Source organism: Lepidochelys olivacea, assembly GCF_965140295.1.
Source record: "Lepidochelys olivacea isolate rLepOli2 genome assembly, chromosome: 27".
NCBI classification, from domain to species: domain Eukaryota; kingdom Metazoa; phylum Chordata; order Testudines; family Cheloniidae; genus Lepidochelys; species Lepidochelys olivacea.
The window spans coordinates 3,988,855-4,007,906 of NC_140437.1; the positions used below are offsets into that span (position 1 = coordinate 3,988,855).

The 19,052-nt window shown below is 39.1% G+C and overlaps 1 protein-coding gene across 3 annotated transcripts in view; it reads right to left on the reverse strand.

Moving 5' to 3' along the window:
• Positions 1 to 19,052, reverse strand: part of GPATCH8 (G-patch domain containing 8) — a 79,690-nt gene that overhangs the window by 12,709 nt on the left and 47,929 nt on the right. For 2 of the 3 annotated variants that reach the window (XM_084616016.1, XM_084616017.1), the window contains exons 4-6: positions 12,876 to 12,943; positions 12,316 to 12,402; positions 4,613 to 4,756 (exon numbers count right to left, since the gene is read on the reverse strand). In XM_084616016.1, the coding sequence (XP_084472142.1) occupies positions 4,613 to 4,756; positions 12,316 to 12,402; positions 12,876 to 12,943 (299 nt within the window). Of the gene's footprint in view, positions 1 to 4,612; positions 4,757 to 12,315; positions 12,403 to 12,875; positions 12,944 to 14,923; positions 14,969 to 19,052 lie in introns of all 3 variants that reach the window. The other variant, XM_084616018.1, reaches the window with a different exon arrangement.

Consider the following 19,052-nt stretch of genomic DNA (forward strand, 5'->3'; position numbering starts at 1 on the left):
TGCTATGTTACAGAACTTAAAACTTCCTGGAGTCAAATGAGAGGATGATTTAAAGAAAAAAAAAAAAAAAAAAAAGCCAGAAGCTGTAAGATTTAAGAGGAGGACGGTTACAGGCTCAGGAGTTTTGCAAAGCTGTAGTGTATGATAATACACAATTCAGAAGATGGAGGATCCCTGTCTGATCTGATGGTCATCAATACTGTATGACTTATTAAAATAGGGATAGGGCCCTAAGAAAGGAGAATGGCCATTTTTGCTTCTTAATGTAAATATAGAATATTTGAGTGCCGAGGCTGGAAAGCTACATGTATCATTCCAAGCCACATAGAGCTGGTTTAATTCAAAGGTGACTGATGTAGCACCATAGAGAAAGGGAGAAATCTGCCACCCCCGTAAAACACAAGGGCTTTGGTGGGCTCTCTACATGCCTAATGGCATGCATTTGAGTTGAGGGATTAACTGTGAGGAGGGGTTCTTTTCTATATCACTAAATCAGCTGCTAGCTACCAAAGTTTTCCCTTTATCTACACTTTCTTTTTGAATTTGAACCTTTAATAAAAGGCTGTCATCGGCATTTTTGCAGCTTCAGAGGTGGGACAGTTCACACAACAGTTAACGTTTGGTTGTCAAACCCAACAGCTCTCCCCTCATTTAGAAATCTCCATTAAAAATTACAGTAGCTTTCCATGGCACAAAGCAAAATTAACCCTTTTTAACTGCTCTTTCAATGTTCTCAAAAAGGCTTAATTTATTGGAGTCATTTTTCCCCTTCTGCATGAATATCAGTTGCCATAAGTAGTCCTCAAGTTTTTCCTTAGAGGAATTTACTACTCTGAGGATGGGGTTATACTCTTTAAAACATCCATTACATCTTCTTATTTTCAAACGTTAACCTTATTTTTAAGGACAAAAAATTGTTATTTCCCAGATATTCTGGTTAAAAACTTCGAGAATTAAACCAGCCAATGAGTCTTGGCAGTCACAAGAATATGTATTTCACAATTTAATGCACAATTCAAAATCTGAAAAATTCCAGAAAGAGAATTCCTGGTGTTTTGAATTTGGTAGCGCGGCTGGAGAACTCAAATATATCCCTCCATTAACAACCCAACATAACCAGGACTTTCCCTTTATACTTTTAATGTTGACAACTTGGTGGCAGGTCCAAAATTTACTGGGTAGGGATCCATACACTTACCTATTGTCCCTGATTCGCAATAATCTTGAGTTCCTTCCTGGAATACAAGACAGTGTCTTTATATCTTGGGGATAGAAGGAGATGTAGGGATGGAAGATCTATTTAATAGGGATAAAGTAATGTCCACTGAGCAGTTTTAGAAATAAGCAAACTGCCATTTTAAAGTATTTAAAAGCAAAGACTATTCTCAAAGGAAATTTACTCTTGACAAGTAATATGCTATGGAAAATGTAAACTGAAGTTATTGTCTTAAGAATTTCTCCCTCTCACACATCTGTATCAGATCACTATTGCCAAGCACACCAAACTCCAGTGACTACAGAGGTTTGGTATATTTATCACTAAGGATGTTGTGGGGTCTTGTATTCCCCAGCAATAAAGCCAAATGGGAAATACAAGTTCCCAGCCTACGTCATACTCAAGTTTTAGTTGAGAAGAAAAATGATCCAAAGCAAGTATGAATGCAAGTGCTTTATTTAATCTCAGTCCCCGATACATTCTGGCAATAGGCAGAAGGTGATTCACCTTAACTGTATCTTCTCTTTTCCTGTTGGAATCTCTCTACTGTATAGAATTAGATAATAAAAAGTCAACTCACTTCTAAAATGTCCTCTCTAATCCACCTTCATTATTTCTTTGGAAGGTAACCATTACTGCTGCCTTTTCCATGAAGAGGCTGCACAACTAAGGAAAAATATTCTAGAAAATGGGAGAGCTTTTTAAAAATTTTCAACTTCAACTAAAGGTTATGCAGAACAACTTGCACTTGGTTTACTTTAGCACACTAGTCCTCCTTTTGGGCTAATTAACTAACCTTAATAACTACTTGCATAAGTCAATGCTCAAGAAGAATATTTGCTTTTGTCTTCTTCACATCACTGCTTCCTTCACTGATCAAAGATGATTCTAGGAAATCTGAACAGTCAATATACCTTTTATTGTCTGGCATCGAAACTACAGACTAGTATTTTAAAAGCTATCCTCATAAAAAGGATATATCTGTCCCTCAAAAGTGACCCTACCTTCAATTGTAATTAGTAAAGGCAATGGGACATACTAAGATACAGTTCTCTACTGCAAGATTCTATTTCACTTATTCCCAGGCAGTTTCAGATTTGCTGCTAAACTCAGATCTTCTTAGCAAGACCACCTGCACCGTAATACTGCACAGGCCAAACTCCTAAATGCAGCTTGATTTCTTCTGCCTTTAACTTTCTATAGACGACTTCCTGAACTGTTTATTGGATGATTTCCCATAAAAAAAAGAATCTGGCGGCTCACGAGCTCCAGGACTCATTCAATACTGGTGTAACAGCTGCAATTACCCAGTGGTGGTATCCATTCAGATGGCCACCACCAACAGTTTTTCACCAAAAGCAGAAATCTATTTGTACGGATGAGAAGACTGTGCCAGCATAAAGTTTTCCCCAAGCAGCTTTTAATTCCGCCACCCTGTTCTCGGGAACTAGTGGTGGACAGTTCTTCCACCAGCATGAGGTTGGCCCGTGCTCTGCAGGTCAGTTTTTACTTTATAAGCCTCTCTAAGCAGTGGCTGAAACATACACTATCAATTCAGTCACTCTCCTGTAGATCACAGGATCATAGAATATCTGGGTTGGAAGGGACCTCAGGAGGTCATCTAGTCTAACCCCCTGCTCAGAGCAGGACCAGTCCCCAATTTTTGGCCCAGATCCCTAAACGGCCCCCTCAAGGATTGAACTCACAACCCTGGGTTTAGTAGGCCAATGCTCAAACCACTGAGCATTGTTGTTAATTGCACAGATACACTTATCAAGAGCTGCCATTAATATATCATCACACTGAAAGATATGGTATTAAACAGGCCCTCCCTGTTGCCATGCACTCAAATTTCAGCCAAACCGATGAAAAGTCCAAACCATATTAAATCAGAAGGTTGAAACAACTCCATCATTAGCAGTCTAATGTGTCCATCAACTTAGTCTAAATAGCCGTTGTATAACGGTTTTCCATAATTCCATAGAAACTCACTAATTTGTACTTTGCTAGTCTGTAAACCTCATAATTCATTGCACTATTGTTTTTGGAGAATTGAGGAGTGCTATAGTGAGGTCTCATATTATTAAGACTATTACTTTTAAAAAATACTGAATTTATTTAGTATCAAATTCTACACTTAAATGAACAAAGTATATTTTGTGATGCATTCTCCTTGGTTTTAAAATTGGATTTGTTGCTCACTTCCTGTTTTACAAAAGTCAGTAATGCACAATACTTCCCCCAGTCATCAGCACAAATTAATGAGGTTCTATTAGATGTAATATTACGGAAGACCAAAATCCCTTCTCTCTGAGAACTGATATCTATAGACAGAGCTGTTGTAGCCGTGTTGGTCCCACTATATTGGAGAGAGAAGGTGGGTGAAATAATAGCTTTATTGGACCAACTTCTGTTGGTGAGACAGGCTTTCGAGCTACACAGAGCTCTTCTTCAGCGTCTCTTTCACCAACAGAAGTTGGTCCAATTCAAGATATTACCTCACCCACCCGGTCTAGCTATAGAGACACATTTAAAACAGAAAGTTATGTAATGCCTAAAACTCAATCGGTCTAAAGCAGGGGTTCTCAAACTGGAGGTCATGACCCCTCAGTGGGTCACAAGGTGATTACATGGGGGTTGCAAGCTATCAGCTCTCAGACGCCATTAAATTAAATTACCCCTCCCATTTTTAATGTGGGGGGGGGTCCACACTCAGAGGCTTGCTGTGTGAAAGGGGTCACCAATACAAAAAGTTTGAAAACAACTGGTCTAAAGTGTCTGAACAGACTAAGTCGGAGGCCTGAACTTTTAGTAATGAACATAAAGCAAGATGTCTATAGATATCACAACAGAGGCCACCTTTTGAAATTCAGTCTGTTTCAACAGAGAATTTTTTAGAACTTGCCAACTCAATGGAGTTACAGGACTCGGATATTACTCCTAATGACTTTTTTCTTGCTGCAACGGCCATTCTTTTAATAAAATCTATTATGTTGGCCAGATTCACAGTTCTCTATTCCATTTGCAGTCTAGTATGTGAAGCCAGATATCCCAGTTATTAGAATTCACCATAGGGCCTATTACTTGGGCCTCAGATGCCGCAGTGCTCATTTCAAAGCATTGATGAATTAAGTGGGAACCATCCATACACACCTAATCTCCTTTTCAGTCTGACTGCAGCCTGCTCCTGAACATGGTTAGTTCAAAGCTTAACCCCTTGATGCCAGCAGATACATTACTTTCAATGAGTATTCCATTGCTGACAATAGAACACATCTCAACCAAGAGCAGCAAGAGGCTTCTCCTGGGGATATAGGGACATTCAAGATATTAACACGCAAGGGCTCTGTAATGAGAATATCATGGTGCTTATCTGCAGTGACAGCAGCTGTTTACCTGTTTATGAGCATGGTCATAAGAGTTTATGTGGTTGTCAAACTCTTGATGTTTTTGATACTGCTTGTCACAGAGTTCACAGTAAAAGTTTGCTCGGAGGTCTTCCAGGGCCTTGGCAATTGCCTTTTCTTTGTCGACATAATCCTGCAATATTAATGAAAGTCAGTACCGTTAAGTTCCTGTAAAATAATCAGTGAAACTGAACAATTCCATTAAGGAAAAAAGCCTTCGTATGGAAACCTTAACATGACACTGGTTAAAATATAAACATTGTTTTAGAGCAACTTAATGATACACCCATGTTCTCCTACAAACTAAAATATATGTGAGTGTTGTGAGAAATTTAATTATAATTTTTTTTTTTAAAACTGGCCTTTACATGTTCTACATCAGAAAACAGTATTCTTATAACTAATGCATTTGTTAAGTGGTCACAACCGTACAGAACAGCACCTTCACTGAGAATTTACAATCTAGAATGTGTGGTTCTGTAGCTGGAGACTGACAAAATGTTTAGTACAACTATTTAATAAACCCACCTTATGGCTACAAATGAAGTGCATCAGATGAGCTGAGCTCACATGAGAAAAAAGCAATTCAAATTTTCAAGCCAATTAATAAAATAATTTTAAAACTGGCAGCTGCTACTTCACATAAAGCTAAGACCAAAATGCCGACTGAACTTCCTTAACCCACCCAAAGATCAATCTCGCTGCTGTGGAACACAAAACTCCATCTACAAGTACTGACATTCTCTGCGTTTTGAGGGATACCTGGAGCTTTTCTATCTAATCTTAAGTGGTATGTAATTCAACAAGGATGAGTACAAGCACAAACTAAGAACAGCAATGCAGTAACACCTGCAGATCAAGTTCATCCCTGGTGTATTTCTACCAAATTCTATTAAACTATACCAGGAATGAGGATGCCCACTAGATTTAGTTAAAACAAGTGAAGTTGTGCCCCAGTAGGGTGACGGCTGCATGAGAAGGTGCACAGGTAGCTGCAGTTTACCAGAAATAATGGGGAAACTGAATTTTTAAAGTGAAGATGTATGCACAGCAATCGTGCCAGCTAGATCAGTCTACCATCAAATGCACATGAATTTAACATCCCAATGGTGGTGGAGATATTTTGTGGTTGATATAATTTTAAGTGAACTGTTACCACTCCTTAGAAAGGACGGTTATTTTTTGTACTGTGATAATGCCAAAAGGCTCTGGGTCCCATTGTTCCATTCTCTCCTCTCACAGTACAAATCCTAATCCAGCCAATTAATCTCACAGCACAAAGACCACGGTTTAACTCCACGGTGCTCCAACCAGGTCTGCTGGGTTCAGCCTATAAAGCAGCTTTCCTACTATACATCAGTGATCTGGACACCAGTTATTCGATGATTAGCCAAATTGGCTGTTGTAATTATTCTGAAATGTAGTTCTGAGCTGGACCTGCTATTGGAAATGAAAGGCCAGTCTGTTACTACCTAAAACCCTGGGCCTACCCATCCTACTTCACAAACCAAATTATTACAATTGGTACGTTAATAGCAATACCAAACCCAAGGATGATTTTAAGGAGTTTTGCCCTTCAGGAGCTGAGAAGAAAGTGTTTATTTTAGGGCTGTCGATTAAATCGCAGTTAACTCAGGTGATTAACTAAAAATAATTAATCGCGATTAAAAAAATTAGTTGTGGTTTTAATCGCACTGTTAAAACCAGACCACCAACTGAAAGGAATTACATATTTTGGATGGTTTTCTACATTTTCATACACATTGTATTCTGTGTTGTAACTGAAATCAAAGCGTTTATTATTTTTGATTACAAATATTCACACTGTAAAAATGATAAAAAAGAAACAGTATTTTTCAATTCACCTCATACAAGTACTGGAGTGCAATTTCTGTCATGAAAGTGCAACTTACAAAGCTAGATTTTTTTTTGTTACATAACTGCACTCAAAAACAAAACAATGTACAACCTTAGAGCCTCCAAGTCCACTCAATTGTCCTTCTTGCTCAGCCAATCGCTAAGACAAACAAGTTTGTTTACATTAACAGGAGATAATGCTGCCCTCTTCTTATTTACAATGTCACCAGAAAGTGAGAACAGGCATTTGCATGGCACTTTTGTAGCCCGCATTGCAAGGTATTTACATGCCAGATATGCTAAACCAGGGAATCTTTGAGAAGTGGTGTGCCAAGTTTTGATTTATTTACTGTAATTTTAGGTTTTGCGTGCCAGGGGCTGGCGGCTGGAACCCCAGACTGGCAGTGGGCTGAGTGGGGCCGGCGGCTGGGACCCCGGCTGGCAGCAGAGTGCCACTAAAAATCAGCTCGCATGCCGCAGGTTGCTGACCCCTGTGCTAAACATTCATATTCCCCTTCATGCTTTGGCCACCATTCCATCACTATGCTGATGACACTCATTAAAAAAATAATGCATTAATTAAATTTGTGACTGAACTCCTTGGCGGAGAATTGTACGTCCCCTGCTCGGTTATATCCACATTATGCCATATACTTCATGTTATAGCAGTCTCAGATGATGACGCAGCACGATGTTCATTTTAAGAACACTTTCACCGCAGATTTCACAAAACGCAAAGAAGGTACCAATGTGAGATTTCTAAAGATAGCTATAGCTCTCGACCCAAGGTTTAAGAATCTGAAGTGCCTTCCAAAATCTGAGAGGGACGAGTTGTGGAGCATGCTTTCAGAAGTCTTAAAGGAGCAACACTCTGATGTAGAAACTACAGAACCTGAAGCACCAAAAAAGAAAATCAACCTTCTACTGGTGGCATCTGACTCAAATCATGAAAATGAACATGCATCGGTTCGCACTGCTTTGGATGGCTATCGAGCAGAACTCGTCATCAGCATGGACGCATATCCCCTGGAATGGTGGTTGAAACATGAAGGGACATATGAATCTTTTGCAAATCTGGCCTGTAAATATCTTGCAACGCCAGCTACAACAGTGCCATGCGAACACCTGTTCTCACTTTCAGGTGACATGCTGCCCACTTCTTGTTTACCATATCTCCTGAAAACGTAAACAAACTTGTTTGTCTGAGCAACTGGCTGAACAAGAAATAGGATTGAGTGGACTCGCAGGCTCTAAAATATTAGATTGTTTTATTTTTGAATGCAGTTTTTTTGTACATAATTCTACATTTTAAGTTCAACTTTCATGATAAAGAGATTGCAATACAGTACTTTTATTAGGTGAACTGAAAAATACTATTTCTTTTGTTTTTTTCACACTGCAAATACTTGTAATCAAAAATATAAAGTGAGCACTGTACACTTTGTATTCTGTGTTGTAACTGAAATCAATATATTTGAAAAAAGTAGAAAACATTCAAAACTATTTAAATAAATGGTATTTTATTATAGTTTAGCAGTGCGATTAATCGCGATTAATTTTTTTAATTGCTTGACAGCCCTAGTTTATTTCAAACAAGGCTGATTGGAAACTTTTGTACAAACATATATTGAAGAATAAATTTCCCTTGTGTTACAGGATAAAGCATGCAATGGCAACATTATTATATCTGATATATTCCCGGTGACTACTAAACTCTGGGGTAAAACAAACCATAAGCACTCTGAAGAGTGAAAGTGCATTGTAGCACCTTGGAAATGGCACCTGCAAAAAGTTGACCAGCATAAAAAGAAATTCAGGTTGATTTTCTGTTATACAGAAGGAACCCGTAATACCACAGAGATTAGGGTTTGCTAGCAGTTCCAAAACTGAAATCCTACTTTTAACTGTTTAAAAATAATTTATCTTAAATACATTAAATTTACATTAATGTAAATTAGTATAACAATCTGTTGGGGAGCAGTATGCTAGACTGTCAATTAGTTTTACTTTAATCATGTTCTGAAAGATAACTAATGTATATGTTCACTTTCATTAATTACTATACAGTGAAGGTCTTATGTCTTAAACTAACACGGGCACAAGAGAGACTGGTACTCAAACTGACATTGGATTTCACAAAGGACTCCTGGTAACAATCCACTTTTCAGCAAGATAGCAACTACCATCTAAGGGATCAGAAGAATCAGTTTTAATTAGAAACACTGGGCCAAATTCACCACTGGAATAAGCAGGCACAGCTCCACTGAAATTACAGCCAATGCACCTGCAATGCATGTGGCCTTCTAGGGCTTACATAGTGCAAAACATCATGTAAAATTTATGCTGGGTTCCGTCCATGGTGAGCAGTGGTCACCAACCTTTCCCAGTTGTTCCATTATTTTATCCTCTCACAAAATCTGTGAGAAATATTAAGATTATTATATACAAGAGTACTATACGAATAAGTGTATCCAGTCAAGAAAATGACCCATGATTGAGGGATGCAACCCAGTAAAATTCAAATGAAGGCTTGTCCTCATTTGATATTTATTTATGAACTTGAACCAGGAACGCTGCATCACAAAACAGTAGCTTCACTTACTGAGCTGACACAGATTCTCCATTAGCTGTAAGAACCAGAAAGCAAGATATTCTTTATATCAAGTACAGATCGGTGGATAGATTCTTGCATTCCTTCAACCCTGAGCTACAAAACAGCATCCACAATGTGCTTATGCGTGCACACATTCTGTTTTACTTATCCAGCTTATACATAAAAGATTTGGGTGCCCATTTTGAGATGCATAGGGCCAGATTTTTCAGAGTAGTTAGCATTTTTAAACCACTTTATATGCTCAAAGCTCAGCTTTCAGCTTGAAAGGATTATTTGTTAAAATTGTAACTTCAAGGCTGAGAAGGGGTTTCTAAAGAAAGCCTACATTCTGAACTACAGTAAGTCTAATGCAGTGCTATAATTATGCATTTATTTATTCGAGACGAGAACCCTTGGAGTTCATCTGCACCAGCTGCTTGCTGCTCCTCTGAAGTTACAGTTTAAATTTGTAACCTCAATTCTTTCTACCACAAACCAGTTGTGATGTCACTAAAAACAAGCTTATGACTCTTTACAGAGAATAAATACCTGGTGCAGATGAGCTCTGAATCCTCATGCTACTATCCTTAAAGAACAGAAAATACAGGAAATAGAAAAACCACCAGCGTACATGCAAAAATGCTTCTAAATACACTGGCTAGGAATTTCTCCAAGAGGAATTAGTTGCTTTTTAATGTCTTGACTCCTCATGTGTGAATTATGTTTTTTAAACTGTTAAAGGTGAGCGTTATACAGGTTGACATATTTCTAAAATGCAAGATTAAGTTCAAATATTTCTTAGAGCACATGGAAAAAAATCCTCACTAAGACCTTATTGTTACAAGGTATTACAATTTTTTTAAAGGGATTTTGAACATTTAGGTAAAAATCTATTTTAAGTCACAGCTTCAATATGAAGAATGTGTTTACTATCTAAGGACATGGATATGAAAAAAGTAAGGGCTTGAGTCTAGAAATGTTCAGTATGAAGATGCTAGAAAAGGAAAGCAAAACAACATGAGGTTTGGAGAACAATGGCATTTAAAGTTCTGCTTCTGAAACCATGTGCAGATTTCCTCCCCTGAACCTTTAAAAAGATTAAAGAACATCCCGTGGCCGAACAATGTAACTCTTCTAATAGTCCTGCTTAGAATCTACACCAGGGAAGGAAATTAAACAGTTTCTTGCTTCACTTTTGGTTGGAGAACTATCTGAAATTCCTTTGAGACCCCGTGAATGGCTAATAATAATGTGGCCACAGTTGGCAATTACATAATGGCTTGCTCTAAAGCAGTGAAATAATTGTGCTTGGGGAGACTTCCATAGATTAATACAGAAATGCAATAGCCTAGTGATAAAGCATGCTAATAAAACAAATCTGTGTTGGGAGAAACTTGTCAGTGCTCTCAATAACAGTTTCTTAAAGAACGTGCTCTGAATGCTGGCAAAAAGATAGATTTAAAAAAGAGTTACAAAGGCAATACACTTTCAGTTGTAAAAATAATACACACATTCAATTGCATTTGAAAAGGTAATCGGAAAAACTCTAAGAACTCTGCTATAAAAACAGCAATGCAGAATAAGATAAGACATTACACAATTCACAAAAGAGAAGAAGGGCTTCCTGCCCACCAATATGTAATGCAGATATAAATTATAGCCTTCAGCTGTTGTTGCCTACAGATCCTTGGCAGCACAGCTTGGGGTATATTGTAGGGAAACCACGACCAAGGAAAACAAATTCCAGCTTTTAGTCACACATTGCTTTCTAACAGCTAATGTCAGAACTAAAGCCTCACTTCTTCTGCAGTGTGTGAATGGTTTGTCGGACAGTATGCCACACCAAAATGAAAGACACATTTTGACTATATTAAAGTAGAAATGTGCCAAAGGGACATATGGAAATGTACTGTTTACTATAATCTGCAAATGACCATTTAAAAACATACTATCCTTTTAAATATGACAAAAGACCTGTTTAACTGCACTTCAGTTCAAAACTAAGGGGTAATTTTCAGAAATAATTAACATGATCATTATAAAAATAAACGGCAAATATCACAGAAGTTCATGTAACAGGCAAGTTACGGTCTTAATTAATAAAGAAAAAACAAAGTAAGAGGGAGCATACAGGTATTACTGTTGAATAAACTGCTTTCAGTGCCACCTATCTCACCAATGAAGTGGCAAGTATTTTATAATTGACATGGCTTTGTTTTACTTTAATGCAGTTGGAACTCTGTCCACCACTCCCAAAAGCATGAAACTTTAGGTAAAATGGATGCCTTAAATCTAGTATCTTGCTACTTTTCTTCATCCTTATCACCGCAGACGCCCCCGGACAGCTGAATGAGCAAGTTTTCCCAAGATTTAATGTGTTTCACAGGAAACGCACTGTTCCATATCCCTTCTTCTGCTTACCAGCCAATACCCTGGAGACAATACACTCTCCATTGGTCTCAAAACAGGAAAGTCAGTTGTTGGTCCTGAACCCAGATACACTGCAATGGAGCATGTTCAGTGCCAGTAGGGTAGCCTAATTTTATTATTAAAAAACACAGCAGCGCATTGGCTTGCTAAACACAGGCTTTTGCAGACTATATAACAGGAAAAATTCTTGCTTCAGAACTGACACGACAATGCTGTATATATTGGCAGCATATAAAAATTCTGCTAAGTAGATGCAGTCAATCAATTTTTTCTACACCAGAGCAGGGTTGCTGCCTTCTAATAAAACCAGCATTTATTCAATATTACAGTGATATTCCATTTATTGAGGGAATCAGAGGCAATACAAAGAGGTCTACTCACTCCATTTTCCAGTTGAGTGATAATATGAACTCCACCTGTTGATTTTGCACAAATGAGCCCTCTGTGGGCAGGTTCAGCAGAAAGCTAAGGGCTATTAAATAGGCCACAGAGACCGACACTTCCTTTTTACCATCCAGGTCAGGGATGAGGCACAGTGGAAGGGGGCAGTGTTGTAGAAACTTGCATAGCTGTTGCCCATGCAGTAGCTGTTCTGTGACTAAACAGGGGACCTTCAACTGGCAATGCTGCATTCAGCAGTCATATTAAAGAAAGAAGAGAGAAGCAAAGCACATGATTTTATACAACCAAGGAGTAACTAACTAGTGCCATCAGTACTGGAGTTGAATGACCAGACTGCTCTGTCCTAGCAGAACTAAGTCTCTCCCATTCAGCCCATAGAAACTCAGGCATCAATGTGTTCATTTAAGTACCTTATACTTCTGCCTCAGCTCTTCGGTGTCTTCTTTCTCCACCTCCAGTACACGCCTCCGTTCAGTGGCATCTTCGGCATAATCAAGCTTAGCAACAAGAACATATGCAATTACTCCCGTAAATTCTTGGTGGTACCCAAACAGCCAAGAAAATGTCATTTATTCAAGTGTTTAAAAACGGAATCTTTGTGAGTATTGTGCTTAACTTTCCTTGCTTTGCCATCCCATTGCCTACAAAATAGTTCATTAACCCTTCCATGCTGCTGGTTTCCAGCAGGCACATCCATTGCCAATAATGGGCTCAGCTTTATGGAAACCCAACTCACACAGCCAAGGAATTAAAGAAAAGAGTCCAGGCCTCAAAAGTCAGTAAACCATGGGTAACTGAAGTATGTGTTTTGAGGAGAAAAGCTTTTCCTATAGTTCAGATTTAAGGCAAAGTTTTTCTCCAGCTTTGCTGCTCAAAGTTCTTACTTTTACATCATTATCCGATTGCACTTTTGGACCCAATGTAAATTAAGCAATGCATTTTAGAATAAGATGTATCAGGATCAACTTACCTCCATTTCCATCCGGCCCATGCCCATGACATCATACTTGACGACGATAGGGATGGGATCTGTTCTACCTGTAACAGAAACACACAAACAAGGTGAGAGGCCAAGTCTGCTCCAACAGCTCACTTTACACATTAGGTTTGGGTGGTTAGAGATCTTGCCTTTGAGTGCAGAGACCAGAAAGCTACAGTGAACCAAACACAAGCCATTCTCACAGCTTACATCCAAACCTGCTTCTCTCAGCTCCAAACCTGTTAAGGTTAACTGTACTCATTAGACCTTTGGTGCTTATAATCTCAGAACATTAACCACAAGTACATTTTGCATAACTGGTTAATGTTCAACATTGCCAAGTCCTGGCACCAGGAGATTAAAAGGATCTTTTCTCATTACCCTCACACTATTCGATCATAACCCTGATCTTCTGACCCCTCAGTGGAAAAACAAGTACCAAACATGTTTTATTGTACAACTCATTAGTTTCCCAAGTTTTGCATCTTATTAATTAAAAAAAAATGAACTGATGCCATGGGTAGGCCAGAATTCTCTCATGAAAAAATGAGCACTAGTTCCAGAACAGGTATTTAATCACAACTTGCTTCCTAACGTTCCCACCAAGAACCGCTCTATTACTTACTGTGTAACCTGTAAGCTGTGAAAAGGACTAGTTGCGAAGAAAATTGACTTTGAACTAATCAAACTATGCTGGAGATTTTTACATATCTTTAATCCACTCATAACCAGCCAAACAAAGCAAAATGGGGCAGACAAGCACTTTACTACCACAGCTTTTTTACATCACAACTTGCACTGTTTGTTGTGATGTAAGCCCACTGAGAAGTACTTACCTTATCCGGTGCATACCTTGAGTAAAAAAACAGAATGTTTACTTCCCTTATTATTATTCTTGGGTTGGTGTAAACAATTGTTTTGTTATACACACATATACACATATATTATACCTTTGGGCTAAAAGATCTAGTTTTAATCATGCCAAAATTAAGACACTATTTCAATCCACATGCACAAAAAAGGTTTAGTTCTTAAACCACGTCAGAAAAGCCTCTGATTTACATCAAGTTTCTCTGTTCTCCAAGGGAAACTCTTTCTAGCTCCTTCAAAAACTATTAATCCATGGACCTCCAACTCCACAGGGACATCAAGGAGATCCTAAGGATTGTTAAAGACAGGTGTATTTTTAATAATTAAACTAGGAAATAAGTACGATTAATTTCCACTTCAGACATGTATTTAGTTTTATATTTATAACAACTGCATTTTTATATTTTTGTACATATGCCCAGAGATCGTTTAGTTGGGCACGTAACAAGTCCAAAGATAAAAATATTTATTAAGCCAGCTCAGCCAACCCAAAACAGCTTTTAGCTATTTAGCTTTCATGTAGGTATTAACAGTAAAATTTTCACCCAGATTAAGTTTCTCTTACGCCCAATGGTATAATAAGTAAGCAGTGACTGCAATCTTTAGCAAAAGGACCAAATTAAAGACAGGTTATAAAAATGACTTCCTAGGTGCAATATCACTTTCATAACGTCTCAGCCAGGGATTTACTGGTAAAAGGTAGACCCAATAGAATGATTGAGAACAAGTGCAAAAAGAATTTATTTTGTTTTGTTTTCCAGTTTTTGTTTTGTTTCTGCAAGAATCAATCTTTATATGCAAGCTCATTACCTTGGTAAACCCCTGTATACAAACAATGAGTCAGTACTTTTGCCTTCTAAGGCAGTCAAAGTTTTTAAAATTCATAAATTGCAGTAGCAAGTGCTAGTGCCCATCACGTTGGGGAAAATCAAGTTTGGACAGTATTAGAATTTTATGTTTAAACTGATTTTTGGCAGTTCTAACACAAACAGAAACATCCCTTCTTAGCAATACCCTTTAATGAACAAGGATCAGACAAGTGTGCATAAAGAAAGGAAAGGAAATGAAAGACCAAGCAGAAGGATGAAGGCTACAACAGAGAAAGTAAGCCTAACATATTGGTGCACTGATGACAAAAGGAGTAATTCAGTCTGAAAATAAAAAATTACCACTGCTAAGTTTACCATCACCACAACAAGTCCAGGATCAAAATGCTGTAAAACAGAAACACCATTTGTTAGGCAGAAACCTTTAGGGGCAGAAAATAGGCCGTTGGCAGTAGGCAGACAGGATGGGTTAAAGGCTTCTTCGTCACCCCTCCATCCCCACTGCCACACTTCGCCCTGTGGCATGGGGGAGATAGGAGGGGGTCAGTTTTGAGCAGCTACTGTTTGCTTTCACAACTGCTCTCGCTTAGGATTTAGCAGGTGTTGGAAGAGGTTCACCTCCTGGTGATTAATCAGTTTTAAGAGATGCTGCATTTTTTCAAATTCAAATATGTAGATTTTAAAAATCAAGATCTTGAGGTAATTAAAAATATTTTAAAGGGCAAGAAGTCAAGGAGGCATTTCACACAGGTATAGCGTGTTCATACAAGAGAAGGGAAATGTTACTTTTTAACTACTCAAACTGCTGCCTGAGTTTAATTAGAACCATCCTTGTTTCATCGGGAGGGAGAGCTGGCCGACCCTGGCAGCTGGCCAAGCAGGCACCAGGTTCTAGTAGCGCAAACACAAATTGCAACTATGTGCAGCGCTGAGCGCTTCTGTCACTAAAATAGCGGAGGCAGGCCCAACGGCGTGGGGTGCAGGCAACGCGCCGCCAGGCAGAAGACCAGAATCTGAGCCCACAGCAACTGGGAGACTTCAGTTTCATCCTAACAGCTTTCAGAGGGGAAAGCTGTAGCCGTGTGAGTCTGTATCAGCAAAACCAACCAGGAGTCCCTGGGGCACCTTAGAGATGAACACATTTATTTGATTTGTTAGTCTCCAAGATGCCACAAGGACTCCTCCTTTTTTCAGTTTCATGCTAGTAAGCCACTCTGGCGGACTCCAGAGAAATGTAACGACTAGCTAGGGAACAAACACACATCTAACCCCGCTGACTGCAATGTGAAGCCTAGTGGGGTAGGGGTAGAGAACAAAGGGAAAAAGTGAGGGATCTCTGACGACCAGTGCAAGAAAAATAAGCAGATCTTGGTTAGTTCATACCACAATGTGATCTTAAGCATTTCACAAGTAGCCGTAGATTTGGGTTCTCTCAGATTTTAAGTGAATCTCCTTAGAGCTGTGTTTAGTTTCTACCCCTCTAAAGGGATTGTTGTTGAGGTTTCAAGGAAGGGCAGGAACTCAAACGGTCATATGGCTATGTAGGATCGGCACCAACAACTAGTCCACTTCAAAAAGGTGAATCACACAGATGACACTCTTGTTTTTTCCTCCAAACAAATCAGACAAGTTGTACTCTCTAGAGCAAAGTCACAATCCCTTTTCTTTTCAGACAAGATTCATAGCAAGGATGATGTGACCGAAGCCAAATGGCATGTTTAAGAGACTAACCAATTTATTTGAGCATAAGCTTTCGTGAGCTATAGCTCACTTCATTTTTTCATCAAAAAAAAAAAAAAGCAGGACTTCTCTCCAGATCTCTGAAAATTGTTCAGCCTTTAAATCTGTCCTGCAAGTTACATTTCACACTGAAGCACTGGATCTGCTCAGTGATCTGCAAAAGTCTGAAAGATAATCCAACAAGCATGGGGGGAGGGGAGGAAATGGACTGAAGGAAGACACCTTGCGGAATCTCAGTAGGTGTCAGTTCCTCTGAATTCAGTTATTTTTATAACACACATTTCTTAAAGGAGTGTGTGATAAAGTCACACAGAGTGCAGAGGATGTTTTGCTTTTATTGTTATTCTCATAACACTAATGAAAACGAAACTGGATGTGTTTTTCAGGGGGTTCTAAATTGGATGTGCTTAAAAAGTACTAAAACTTGGAAACAGGGTGAAAATAAGAAGCAAAGCTGTCTAATGGTAGCTTTGAAAAGTTAAGTGTGCATGATAATGGCATCATTAGGTTCTATGTTTACTGTGTCAATTAATTTGATTGAATTTGCACAACCCACAAGTAAATAGTTATTTTTAACTACTCATTCCACAAACTCAGCGTGGGCTCTGAAAGTCAAACTGGCTGTCTCAGTCACACATGAACACTAGTAGTACTTATCCTGTGGTGGTTAGACCTCTAACTACTATACCATACTGCCTCTAAAAAAGGATTTGAAGGAGTAAAGAAGGATTTTATTTTCATAGTTGAAGACTGATTTTATTTTTATTTTTTTAGTACAGGGATTCTCAAACTGGGGGTCGGGACCCCTCAGGGGGTGGCAAAGTTATTACTGGGGGGGGGTCGCGAGCTGGCAGCCTCCACCCCGAACCCCGCTTTGCATCCAGCATTTATAATGGTGCTAAATATATTAAAAAGTGTTTTTAATTTATAAGGCGGGGGTCGCATTCAGAGGCTTGCTATGTGAAAGGGATCACCAATACAATAGTTTGAGAACTACTGTTTTACTCTAAAATGAAAATTTTGCCAGCACTTATTGTATGTCTACAATACCTATATGACCACAAATGTGCTGCCAAGTGGGAGATTCCAATTCTCTCATTTTGCAAGCCAGGAAGGGACTAACAGGGGGGTGACATAGTCAATTCTTGTTGGAGGGCAACCCTTCAGAGGTTCAACAACTCCTCTTACTGCCCAACCAGAAGCAGTATTGTTGAGCTCAGAAGAGCACCATTTACTTCTTTAACTCTTGGTATGGTCATTGCAACACAAAGCAGATTAAAAGAAAGGCAAGCCTTTTTTAGTAAGGTGTCCAGATGTGATCTAGCCCAAGCATGAGCTCTGGATATCCTGTCCAAATCATGAAGCCCTGCAATGAAGGGCATAACCTGGGAGGCATACCATAGTAGGTATGCATGTCTATTTGGATTGTATTGAGCATTCCTTTGCTTATATAGAATATAAGTTCTTCAGGGAAGCAGCAGGGTCTTCCTTTGTGTCTTGTACAACAGTGAGCACGGTGTTGGTGCTTCGTAAGTAGACAGAACCAAGCAATGGTTCTGTGGGTTTGAGACTACTTCATGGGGTTGGAAGGCAGTTCATCTGTGGCCAAAACCAGAAATGGCCATTTGCACAATTTTATTGTACTATGAATAGTTCTGGCAGCATATCAGGCCCAAAACACACCGAAGTCTGATATTAGGTCAAGAGAAGATCATTTCTCTCCATTATGATGTACTCATGTCACTGAAAGAATAATGGATCAATTTATTATATTGTGTTCAAAGGATCCACAAAACCATACTCCATCATTAAGGGAAGGATCTTGTCCATTATAAACAAGCGTGGCAACAGTTTTGCTCTCATAAGGAGGCTCAGACCTGATACATCAAGTCAAATCTCCCTTTGGGCCCTGTCATAACTCATGTATTTTGACACAGTAACGGAAACAGCTATTGTAATGGAAATATTTAAAAGTATGTTTTCCAGTTTCTTTACTTCCTAAGTTTAAGCAGGAATCTATTAAAAGCATTGAGGCTGCAATGTCATGCACCTGGAAATCAGAGTATGTCAGAAGTTAGGCTGCCCGTGCAACCTGCATTCTGCCCCTGGTAATATGCTGTTTGATACAGTCCTTCACTACAATACTGGTTTTTTCTATAGGATGTCTGCCTCATTTAGTGCCCAAGATAGACAGCGCTCTGGGAATACGGCAGCAGTTCAATATTTTTATCCTCATCATTCGTAATGCTGCTTTATTTATTCTACACTGGAGCTAAATTCATTGCCTCATGGTCTTTTTCTCGGGAGCTCATCACTGTAGTATTTGAGGGCCTCAGAAACTTTTTTTCCCATTGTGAGATGACAGCATTTTTACCTCCATTTTACAGCTGGGCAAACTGAGACAAATATTTTCCTGACACCACTCAGTGAATCAGCGACAGAGCCAGGACTAGAATTAAGGACCTCCAGACTCTCATTGCTCCAGACCACGCTACTTTACTGCCAGAGGTGCTGAGCATCCACAGCTTCCATTAACTTCAGCTGCTTGAGTGCTCAGAACTTCTGCATATCAGTCCCCAGGTACCTCAAAGGTGGGTACCCAGAAAATGAGGTATGCACAATTAGTGGCCACCTGCCAAAATTTGGTATTAGTGGCTTGTTCAGTAGCATACCACAAGATGGCCATTAGAGGCAGGGAGAGAACTGGGTTCTCCTGTGAAACACTCACCTA